We start from the raw sequence: 12,883 nt of genomic DNA on the forward strand, positions 1-12,883 counted from the left end.
ATTTAGAAGTTTTGAGTTTCATCATAGAGTGATAAATCTCATCAGGAAGAGACATAGCTATTATAGACCGAGCACGCGTGTCTATAGCTATTTTCTTTTTGTCCTCATCGCTCCACTGATGTGGAAGCTTTGGAATCTGCCGTTCAGGAATCGCGGCAGTCGTAGCTGTTGCTGGAACAGCCGGAACAATAACAAATGGAATATATGGTCCATTTTCTATATAGTGTGGAATTTCAGGATCCATACCTTCCAGAAAGAGGGACATCCGGTTCTTCCAGAGACTAAAGTTGTCACGGACAAATCGGGGAGGTTTGGCAAGAGAGCTATTGTCTTTTGTGTGTGTGTTTGTAATTTGTAAAGCCATTTGAAAGCAGTAAGTTATCAAAGAAGAGATAAATTAATACAACAAAATAACAATACWCAAGTAAAGAGAGAAAACACTGCTCTGATACCACTTGTTGGTTCCGAAAGGGTCTACAAGATAAGAAACAATTTGTAGAAGGGGGGGGGATGAATACAAACACAAAGTTTTCAAATTTAAAATATATATTGATAGAGAAGATCAATACAGATTTTACAAGATTGGTTGCGAAAAAATAAGGTATAAGAAACCTATCTAAACAACCTTTGGTCACACACAGAGGTTTAGCAAATACAAGAAAATAGAATGCTAAAAGAAATATCTTTTACTTAAGCTAGAAGAAACTTRAARTAAGAATATGGTAAGAGAGTGATGCGCGCACTCTGTATGAAGAAGAAACACTTCTATTTATACCCAGTGCATTAAATGTTCATTTAATGCAGTAATGTAGGGTTTAGAGTGCGTGTCAAGCCTTAAGAGGAAGGTTTGTCCTTTGCTACAATGAATAGTACAAAAGCACTATTCTTGAGCAGACATCCTTGCCTAAAGTTGGTAGACAAAGAGTCGACTAATCGGCTCCGTACCGTACTAACTTTAGTAAGGGTATGGGTTTGTCCTTTGTGTGCAAAAGGACAAGACAACAACAATCGTGCTAAGCAAGCTTCCTTTGATCGCTGAATGCTGGAATAATCTGGAGGTCTCATCATCATTCGCTAAAGCTAGAGCAGTCTTCACACATTTGTAGATAGGCTTGTAATCACTGAATACCGCTTTAGATCACGTACTCGCCAGTCTCTAATCTTCAGTTTCAGTCTTCGACATTCGCTAAAGGTTCTTTGGTGTGAGTGTTGTCTTCTTGAAGTATTGTTTGTCTCTGAGATTTATAAAACAATATTTTCAGCGATCACTGAACATACTCAGTGTATGATCGCTGGAACTGAAAATACAGAAACAAAATTACATCGATAGATAAAAGGGATTATCATCAAATCACTGAGAGAGAGGATCAACACCTATACTAAGGTTACCATGACTGAATGTAAGTGCTTAAAAATAAATGACATAAATGGAAATGACTGAATGTAAATGACGTAAAAGTAAATTCTGCACGAAAAGTAAAGAGAAAGCTGGAAAGGTTGTTAACTGACAATGATGAAGAACACTTGAAAGTACTTGCAAATTGATAATAAAAAGTAACAACGACCCAAAGCTTAGATGAAGCTTTGTTCCTGATGACAAAATGATATTGTTCCAAATGTTACTACTAAACAAAAGATTACCCCCATATATATACTAGCAAAGGGGAATCAAAAGAACTAGAGGATAATAACCATTGGTTAATAACCAATGAGTAATACAAAAGATACCCTAGTACAAAAGATTCTTAAGTACAAAATGTTAAGGTATCTTTGAGTGACATCTTCTATCAAAGTTGCCTGTTATCAATACTAGAAGATGCCCTCCTCCAAAATTTGAATTTTCAGAATATTCAACGAGATTGAGCCAGTTGTGCCAATATTCAGTGTCTCATGCTACAACAACTTACACACTTGCTACAACAATGCTTATGTCAGCATTTCATTCACCAAATACATGAAACAATATTATTCTCGCATCCTAGATTCAATGAATGTGAAACCATAAAATAAGACTAAAAGACTCAATATAGGATTAGGAAATGTGTAAAATAAAGTTATAATTAGGTGCTAAAGTGTATGTTTTTGCACACTTATCAGTGTACTTAAAATATGTTAGTAATTATGTTGTTCTTAATGGAAAACCAATGCGAAAGCATGTACTTCTCGTAGAGATTAAGGTTCTTTCTCCAAAACCAACTTTAAAAAAGTTATCTCCCCTCTTTTCTGGGACAACTTTTGAACTTTGTTGTTTTTATTTGGATTCCAATTTCTTGGCTAACCTTTATACAGGGAAATCAATATCGGCCAACCAAGTTACTGCTACACTCTGTAAGGCCTTCCAAACATGAAGTTCATATGCTTCATTTATTTATAATGTTCAACATGCACACATAGATAAAAAGGTTGGGGATTGTTTGTGATTGTTACGGAGACTTCTCTTCAATTGTTGAATCTTGATGATATAGTTATTGTTAAAAGAGGAACTTGACATCGACCCAAATGATCAAATTCAATCCTTCAACATCTGGACAATGTGATACTATTTTTCCTCTTATAATCACCCAAGCATAGAACTACAATTTGTAAAGGTTCTTCAATCTTGTCTCATCTCCCTGAGTTCTTTAACACCTAGAAAGAAAAAAAACATTTTTTTCCCTCTTAGGTCAGGTCTTTTTTGATCTAATGTTATGCCAAACATGAACACGTTTTTTGTACTGTCTAGTCCTGTGTAAGCATCAAGATGGTACTTTTATTGAAGTTTATATAACCGATGGGTAGGTGCAAACCTGAAAGGAAAAGCAAATGCTCATGGCCAAGGTTAGTAAATCTACATACTTTGAGGTTCTTACATTTTACTTTATATAATTATGTTAATATCGTATATGTGTGTGTGTGTGTATATATATATATATATATATATATTTGTGTGAATAAGTTGAAATATTTTACCGGTTATCAATGAAAATCATATTAAGAAACAAATAATGATCGAGCTACAAGGACCACCACAGAAAAACACCATCAAGAAATCTTAGCATGAGTGTTTAAAAGGAATGAAGGCAGACGAGTCTCATGAAATCGGCAGTAAGAACAAGTGGAAGCTTCAGTCCTTTAGTTGGTAGAAAATGTGGTGTAAATGTAGATACTAAAATCTTTTAGGATGTACAGATAGACATATGTTGATGATATATAATAGTGTCGTATTTGTTTTTGTTCGGATCAAAGAATTTTACGTTATGAAAATGGAATTAATATTTTTGTTTTCCATTAATACAAATTAGTAGGTTTAAATTTTATTGCAATACAATTTAGGTGGAAATTAGCATAATTTTTTTTCATATCCTGTTAGTTAGTGACTACTTTTTTGGTCACTAGAAGCCATTAATGGCAGTGGCCACATATTTGATCAATAATGGACGTTAACACTAGCTAAAGGATCAATTATCTTGAACCTAACTAGTGACTTACTTTGTGGTGGTCACTAATATGATAAATTTGTTACGACTTTCACAGATTTAGTGACGACATTTAGTGACCAGGTTAGTCGTCACAAACATAGTGACCACTCTAGTTTTGCCACTAATTTGTGATCATTTTTGAATTTGGTCACTAACATAAATTAGTGACGGAATTTTAGTGACGAAAAGTGACCACCCAAATTTTGGTTACTAAAGGGCCTTAGTGACCAATTTTTATATTGGTAGTGACTAGAAATATTTTGTCACTAATGAGGATTTTTCTTGTAGTGACTAGAGGGTTTGGACTTGGTCGTCTCTATGCAAAATGGGAGATGGTCATCTCAGGATTTGGTCGGGAAGTAGCAACGACAAAGGAGGCTGTGACGAGGGGGAGGAGGATGAAGAAGAGCAGAGATGTTGTGATGTGAAGTAGCCAGAGAAGATGTCATCTGGAAGGGAGAACCACATCCTTCTTTGAGTGTTTATGGACATCAACGATGGGGGAGGGGTACACATCGTCGTGGGGAACTGGGGGAGGTGTATTCCGGTGGATTCACTAGAGAAGGCGGTCTAGTGGGATCTGTCCTTTGTCTACATATCTAGACACTAATATGTATGTATGTATGTATGTATGTATGTATGTATGTATGTATGTATGTATGTATGTATGTATGTATGTATGTATGTATGTATGTATGTATGTATGTANTATGTATGTATGTATGTATGTATGTATGTATGTATGTATGTATGTATGTATGTATGTATGTATGTATGTATGTATGTATGTATGTATGTATGCAGGGAGAGGTTCAATTGAGAAGTGCTAAGTATTTGAGAAATAAAGAAGTGATCCTAACCTTTCATACGGTCAAGATTGGTTATGATTTTGCGGCTTTGACTATTCAAGTGCAAAAAGACGGGTAGTTTAATTTTTACAAATAGGCGGCAAAAAATGCATATGTGAACCTATAAGGTCATATGTGAACCCATAATACATATATGAATCAATTAATTAGTTCATATTTGAATCAAACAGGTTCATATGTGAATCAATTAAAGATTTCATATATGAATTACACGGGTACACATATGAACATGATAGTTCATATGTGAATCATACAAGTACACATATGAACATAACAATTCATATAAATCATACGGTTTCACATATACATTTTGCTGCCTACTTGTAAAAGTTATGGAACTACCTCTTTATCTTCCGCATACCATGCGAGGAGTTATCTGGTGTTTCACAGTCAAAGCCGCATCTGGACAAGGTGAATGACTATGATCACTTCTCTACTTCCTACATACTTATCACTTCTCAAATAAACCTATGGCTATACATGCAAACACACACACACACACATGTATATATATATATATGTATATATATATATATATGTATATATATATAGAAACTGCTAAAATGAGCATATGGATTGTTTCTTAGGTGAAAAAACACATGTGAACAAAAAGTTTTGATAAAATTTTGTTTCATAGATGAAACCTCAAGAAAATGTTTTGCATGTGAAAAAAAAGACAACAACAAATGCGCATACATGAAACACACACTCATACTCACTCATAGGAACAGAACATGTGAAATATGAATTATACCTTAAAATTAAAACTCAGCAGATGGTTTTGGTTGATTTCATGGGTTTGGTTTTCATATATTGTTTCACCGATAAAATAATACATGAAATTGGTTTGTACTATTTCTAACTTTTAGCAGGTTTCCATGAAAGTTGACTTTTATGGTGTTCTTTTTCATTGGATTAATCATTGGTTTAAATTGTTTTTCGTCTTCTCGTAAATTGACCTTCTTCTCATTTGAATTTGGCATTACACACACATACATACATATATATATATATATATATATATAGGTGGTTTCATTTGCAAACCACCCCATTTGTAAATATTATACAAACCTCCTTCAACTATTGATTTCATTGAGTAAGGGCCAAGATCAAATGGGTTTATTTATGTCAATAAAAAATTAATATGCATGGTTCATTAGTTAGAAGAGGACGAAAGGGTGATATCCTCAAAACAATTTGTCCCTTTAAATAAGGAAAGAATTTACACATTATCTCTCATAATTAATCTCCATTATCCACCATTCGGTCTCTCCATAGGAAACGATTTACACATTATCTCGCGTAATTAATCTCTATTATCAACCAATGGATGAAAAACACAAAGCTTTTAATCAATTGCATTCATAAAAAACATATATGAAACCAAATACACAAAACTATATTTTATTCATGAAACCAAATTAAACAAATTCTAATTTCATTTATGTTTCATTGCTGAAATATTGAAAACTTGTTTCATGTTTCATGTTAAAATAGTGAAAAAATGGTTTTATGTTTCATGTTTCGTTGATCAAACAGTGGTTTTATGTTTCATTATACGAAAATAATGAAATAATGTTTCATGTTCCTTTTTCATTGATGAACAAACAAACCAAAAATTTATGTACAATCGACTACAAAAATGTGCATTATCGATTTGGTTGTTTAGAAAAAAATAATAATATGTTTTCATTATTAAACGGTTATCTTAGTGAATATTCTAAAATATAAGAAAGTTACTAATTACCATAGTTACTGTTAAATATCAAAAAGACGCATCAACCTTTGACATTTAAAACGAAAAAAAAATTTGATTTGTTGAAGGAGATTTGTAGTATTTGTACGAATGGGAGGTTTGTAAATCATCATTCCCATATATACACACACAATATACTTACCTACTAATTATAATTCACATATCTATACATCTAATAAATAAGTAACTTTGATGATACGTGTCATATTTCTGTACGACGGTTATTAATTTTTCCTGCCTAAACATGTATATAGACACAATTTTCAGTTACGATTCAAATAAGGTCTATTTAAGTGACATATGTCCCTCTACACATTTATTTTTCTGTTTTTGTGGTTTAACTGATTTCCTAGACTAATTAGAAATCTTTGATATGTTTTCTATAGTTTCTAAATCTAGAGGCTTCTTTTCCAGACTTAGAAGTCTGAAAGCTGAACATGTATGTAGACATAATTTACATTACTGGTTCAAATGAGCCAATTTAATTGACATATGTCCCTGTAAACATAACTGATTTCCGTATGAAAAGGGATTTCTTTTCAAATACTTAAATAAGCAAAAGTCTGGATTTCCATTCCTCAGACCTACAAGTCTGAATTCCTTTTCCTCAGTTAAAATTCAGAGTTGTCTGCCAAACTTATAAGGCATACTAGTATAAAAGTTTGAGGACAAGTCTGAACATTCTTTTCCTTAGTTAAAATTCAGAGTTGTCTTCCAGACTTGTAAGACATACCAGTATGAAAGTCTAAGGACAAGTCTGAACTCTTTTTCCTCAGTTAAAATTCAGAGTTGTCTTCCAGACTTGTAAGACATACAAGCATGAAAGTCTGGGAAAATCAGAGTTATAAGTTTGAATTTAACTCTGAAATGGCCTCCAGACTTATAACATAACTCTAGGAAAATTCAGAGTTGTAAGTTTGAATTTAATTCTAGAGTGGTCATCAAAACCGGGTTTAAAATTTCAATTTCGGATTTTTGAAACATTTTTCACAAAGCAATATTACCCGAGCCAGGGGCTCTACCCCCTTGGACCCCACCACCGAGGGCGCTGCCCCGGGATCCCTGTCATTTAGGGGTTTCGCCCCTAAATCAAAATAAACTCAAACAAGTGTGCACTCCGCTCATTCCTTACTTATTCGATATTTATCATGATTACATTGATCAACAAATTAATCCCATTACAATTAAATGACATTAGTGATACAAATATAAAAACATCCATGCCCAGACTAATAAACTATTCATACCAAAAGGGTTATATCCATTAATAAGTTGTGAATAGTTTAACCATAAATAATCTCTTAACCAGCCCAATTATGGATCCAACACAAAAATAGAAAGATTTGAGTCACCAACATGAGGTCATCAGATATTGGTTATTTCTCAGATTTACAACATAAATATAAATTGTTATGTTCCAAACTTAGTTCTATAGTTTATTCCCAGAATTAGAATACAACTCTGAACTCCTCTTCAGAGTTACATTTCTGAGTTGTAAGCAGTCAGAATTATTGTGACTCAGAGTTATGTTCATAGATACTTTCTAGACTTAGAAGACAACTTTGAATTTCTCTTATTCAGAGTTAAGTCCAGATCTATTTTCCAGCCTAACAATAGAACTTTGAATTCTCGTGTTTCGGAGTTTTCTTTCAGAGTTAATGTCCAAAGTTTTCCTAATTTAAAATACGGGGTCGGACCTAATATATATATATATATATATATATATATATTATCGTTATTTTTTTATTAAAAAAATGATAGAAAATAGAAAAAAGTCTACAATAACCTTCATCTAACAAGGTTTTAACAACCGTTAGAGGAATAGGCCAAATGCGGACATTGTCACAAACCATAATAACCATCTTATATTTTCTTAACTGTAAAGATAAAAAAAATGTTATATTCGACAAACCACAAGGACTAAATTTTGTAGTTTTCTCTAAAATAAACCAATAGACGAATGTGAACATGTGTATAAGTTGACTTTGTTGGTTCATTTGTTTATTGAAAATGTGTCGACATTTTTGTGTCATTATGCTTTCGAGTAGATAGCATTGACTATATTTTTATTTACACTTAAAAGAAAAACTGTTTTTTGCATATTGAAGTTAATTTTCAAATTGGACGGAACACGAAAATATTAATTGTAATTAAAAGCTATTATTCGAAAAATTTATTCAATATTTGGTAAACTACTAAAAGAAGGTATAGTCAACTAATTTTATTGAAAAATAGTTGGTAAATTTAAATTTCAACTTGTCACGTTTTTTTGGTATAAAATAATTGCATTTTACCATAAATTTGAACCATGTTCAAAACAATATATTTATAATTAATCAAGTTTATCACGGATCCATCGTTGAAAGTTTCTTTCGTTGAATTTCGTCGTTGATAACGTTACTTACGAATTTTTCACCGACGGATCAACGAGGGATTTTTCCCATGCTGATACTCTTCATTTTTGTAATGTTGCATTTTTTGGGTAAAATGAATAATAATAACTATATAAAGGTATTTAAACACAGTTTGTTAGTGTTTGTATATATGTTTTGTTTTTATGTGAAAAGAAGATACCGGTATATCTTAAATAAAAAGCAAGACCCATGTTAGCGATTAGTCGAGATCATAAAGTATTCTCTATAAAAAGCCATAGAATTTAGTTACTTCAATTTATGAAAGGGTTTTTTTATTTCTTTTTTCTGAAAAACTAACGGAAAGAAGAAATCTGTCCTTCAAAGGTGCATCTATTAACACAATCATAATGGAACTCCAAAAGCTGGTTTTTGTTGCCTTCTTGCTTTCAACCCTAATAACCACACAAGTTTTAGCCGACTGCACTTGTGAACAAGAAGAAGACGAGGGCAAAAAGAGTGAAGCTCAAAGGTACAAACTGATCGCACTTGCTTCCATCCTCATCTTCGGTGCCATCGGAGTTTGTATACCCTTCATCGGTAAAATCTTCCCAGCATTAAGCCCAGAGAGAGACGGTTTCTTTGTAATCAAAGCATTTGCTGCCGGTGTCATCTTGGCTACTGGTTTTATTCATGTACTCCCAGATGCATTTGAGAGCTTAACATCTCCATGTTTGAAAGAACATCCATGGGGGGATTTCCCCTTTACCGGTTTTGTTGCGATGGTGGCAACCATTCTGACACTATTATTTGAGACTTCATCTGCTGCTTATCAGCAGAGGTCTCAGTACAAACCACCGCCAAAGGTGGCCGGCAGTAATGGAGATGAGGAGAACAACCGGCAGCATGTCGGTCAAGTGGCTGCTCACACTCATGCAAGCCATGGGCATGCTCATGGATCCATGACGCAAGTTGATGATGGCTCTTCTGGTTTGTCGCAAGTAGATCGGTACCGAATAGTTTCCAAGGTAAATGGATCCATAAAGAAAAGCATCTTTATCTCTTTGGAGACTACTTTTTGTTTATCCTTTCCTCCTGAATTAACTTTAATATCTAGTTTTTCAAAACACACGTCACACCACAATATATGAGACCATGGTTTAACTTATACTTTTTTACAAAATCACTTATCAATTTATTATAAGTTAGAAGGGTTTAACTTCTTCAAAAACTTCGGTATAAGTTGTTTATCCAAACACTCAAAAGTGTTTATTACCGGTATCACATCGAAATAAGTCAATAAGTTGTTTTTATAAACAATCTCAAACACCCCCTAAATTTACACATGTTTCAGCTTATTGATATATTCTTTTTAATAATCTATTTAAACAACACAAAAAGTTTGCATGTTTAACCCTCAACCATACATTGGATGACTCTAAAAGAGTTCCAACCATTTGCATAAACCTAGCAATTAAAAGCTTAGAATTCTTTCAAACATTAACATGGAGGTATTAAATTTTAGATAACTAATGAGTGTTGCATATGAAGTAGAATTACAAGATTTTCGTTATAGCATATGTGGTTAATTTGTTGAATAACAAAACGAATATCAATCGACAAGATAACTCATAAACAATTAATCGACAAGATTACACAAACTTCGTTCGGATTATACAAATGAGGGGCACTTGAATGAATCATGTAGATTAGTAGGAAAATAATTGTTAACAATTTACTAATATCTACTTTTTCGATTTGATATGATTGGGTTTGAATATTATTGTTTTAGTGGTTTGGATTGAATACGATAACCATTTGATATCTTAGAGTAAATTACGATTTTAGTGGCCATGGTTTGTTAATAATTTCTATTTTCGTTCATGTGGTTAGAAATTGTGATTTTAGTTTCCATGGTTTCTAATATATTGCTATTCTATTCTTATAATATACAATTTATTGTTGTTTCAATCCATGTTGTTTACAATTGTTTACTGTTTTGGTCCCTTACACTTTAAAACTAAGAATTGGTTTTGGAATCAAAATACCAATCAATTACAAACTATAGAGGTGAAACCCACAATTCTAAAACATAAGAATGAAAATCGAACCATAAAGGTGACATCTGATTGGTTTGAGCTTGGCTCCAAAGGTAAAAAGTACCTAGAGGTATCAAGTTCAAATCTAATGAGGAATAAAATTCTCCTAACCAGCTCGCATAACGGGTTGGATATCAAGGTTAATAAAAAAAATCGCAATTTTTAATAAACCATATAGGGACGTAAACACGATATCTTATTTAAGTCAAATTACAACCAATTATTTGACGGATGAGGGTGATTTCTTGTTTTATTGGTTCAAATTCTTGCACTAAAACAAACTTATCTTTGTCAAGAAAGTCAATGAGTTAAAATATTCGAGATTTTTTTATCGTCCTATGCCAATTTCTACCATTTTAATACCTTATTTTGGCTTGAAGCAAATCAAATCAAATTGATAACGAAATGATCGATTTTTGGAATTATATATTTACAACATTTATCCATATTTTAAGAGTGAGAAGTAATCTCAGCATGTTCATCCATCTCATGTAAACCGTTTTAATTAAGGCTTGCACATGGACACATTATTGCAGGTGTGATGCACTAGAAATTTGGATCATGAGTCCTCCACTTGTAAATTGTTATGTCTACTGAACTCTAATCACAATTAAACATGAAATAAGGCATGATCATGCACATTAAAGCACATAATTTCCATCTTCAAAGTTAACAATGAAGGTTGCATTTGTATAAAATACATTTGGCTTTATTGATGCAGGTTCTGGAGTTGGGTATAATTGTTCATTCAGTGATAATAGGATTGTCTGTTGGTGCTTCTGAAAGTCCAAAAACCATAAAACCACTCGTGATCGCATTGACCTTCCACCAATTTTTTGAAGGAATAGGTCTTGGAGGATGCATCTTTCAGGTAAGGATAATTCCTATACTGATTACCAAATGTGTTTAGCCTTCAAAGTTAAAAGGTTCAAATCCAAGGAGGAATAAAAATCCACTTGTGGCCATGGAGGTTCAAATACAGTGACTCTGGGCTATCTGCAATGCAAAGCAAAGCAAAGCAGATGTTCGTCCTGGGATTAGTCAGCTCGCATAGCGGGTTGGATATCCAGGTTAATAGAAAAAAAGGTTAATTGGAATATACAATGTTAAAATTTAGGTTAATTGTTAAAATTTAGAAGATCACCCTACGGTCATGTTTGCAAACTAAATTCTAAGCTAGTTATTAGCTGATAATTTGATTGTTGGTTCATAAACTAGCAACTAAAGTATACATGTTTCTTAAACTAGCTAATAAGTTAGATAACAATTCATTGTGCTCATGATGCATGGGTGACTAATTGTGAATTAGAAAGGCATTAATAAATGGATGAATCGGAAAAAAAAAATCACATCGACACGACATTCTTTACCAACTTCTTTGTAAGAAAGAAGATGACGTAAAAGTTTTAAATCTTGTTGTAGGCGGAATTCAAGTCATTTGCTGCTATACTTATGGGAACTATGTTTAGCCTTACAACCCCAATAGGGATCGTAATCGGGATAATAGTAACCAATTCGTACAAGGAGAATAGTCCAACTGCCCTAATCGTAGAGGGTGTACTAAACTCCGCATCAGCCGGGATCTTGATCTACATGGCACTTGTTGACCTACTTTCACCCGACTTTATGAATCCGCGGATGCAAAAGAATAGAATGCTTCAATTCTGTTCAAATGTTTCTCTACTTTTGGGTGCTGGTTGTATGTCGCTTCTTGCAAAATGGGCATGAAATGTTTTGTTATATACGTAGGCGTAAACGTATGTACGTTTTCATATATTTATCGTTTTTTTTTCTTTTTTATACCCTGCTGTAAAGTGACACAAAAGTTCAATTCTTGTTTATTTTGCTTGCATTAGAGGCCATGGTGAAAAGATGTAAAGATTTTTTTAACAGAAAAGATAAATTGTGCTTTTTCTATGTATCTTTGAAAATTTTGAAAGGACCAAGTGGAGAAATTATGAGATATGGCCGATGAAACTAGGCCAGTATATATTCCTCTTTCGTTTAAGACGGTTTGAAGTTGCGGCTGAATACAAGCGGAGATGGGCTCGTTGGGATAAGATTACACGTTCCTGAACAATGAAGTAGCTTAACGAATTTTGTTAACAACCTCATGTTGAGATGTAACAACGAAGCGTAGTGTTCGAGCTGATTTTTCATGGTTCTTCGTATATCAACAAACATGGCCCAATAACTGAAAAATCAATGATAACATTGAACCGACAAAAATATAGACTAATCAAGAATCTTGAAATATGATGACTTAATCAAGATCCATATAAACGTGGAAGTATTGAATTTATAACATCTAATTAAATAAGAAAAAAGTAACTTATACCTTAACGCAAAT

At 33.1% G+C, this 12,883-nt stretch overlaps 1 protein-coding gene across 1 annotated transcript; it reads left to right on the forward strand.

The window, feature by feature from the left end:
* The first annotated feature begins 8,766 nt into the window (after positions 1-8,766).
* On the forward strand, positions 8,767-12,432 carry LOC112526608 (zinc transporter 5-like). Its single transcript, XM_025136964.1, has 3 exons — positions 8,767-9,462; positions 11,255-11,404; positions 11,956-12,432. The coding sequence occupies exons 1-3, from the start codon at positions 8,845-8,847 to the stop codon at positions 12,259-12,261; spliced, it is 1,074 nt and encodes a 357-aa protein (XP_024992732.1). The 5' UTR covers positions 8,767-8,844; the 3' UTR covers positions 12,262-12,432.
* The last annotated feature ends 451 nt before the right edge of the window (positions 12,433-12,883 follow it).

Source organism: Cynara cardunculus (assembly GCF_001531365.2).
Source record: "Cynara cardunculus var. scolymus isolate 2C chromosome LG 14, CcrdV1, whole genome shotgun sequence".
Classification (NCBI taxonomy): Eukaryota; Viridiplantae; Streptophyta; class Magnoliopsida; order Asterales; family Asteraceae; genus Cynara; species Cynara cardunculus.

Bases quoted from the DNA above. Each gene is read 5' to 3' on its own strand.
- LOC112526608 (XM_025136964.1), top strand. From the start codon at position 8,845: ATGGAACTCCAAAAGCTGGTTTTTGTTGCCTTCTTGCTTTCAACCCTA. The intron at 9,463-11,254 runs GTAAATGGATCC...TTATTGATGCAG, and splicing joins GGTACCGAATAGTTTCCAAG to GTTCTGGAGTTGGGTATAAT. The intron at 11,405-11,955 runs GTAAGGATAATT...ATCTTGTTGTAG, and splicing joins TTGGAGGATGCATCTTTCAG to GCGGAATTCAAGTCATTTGC.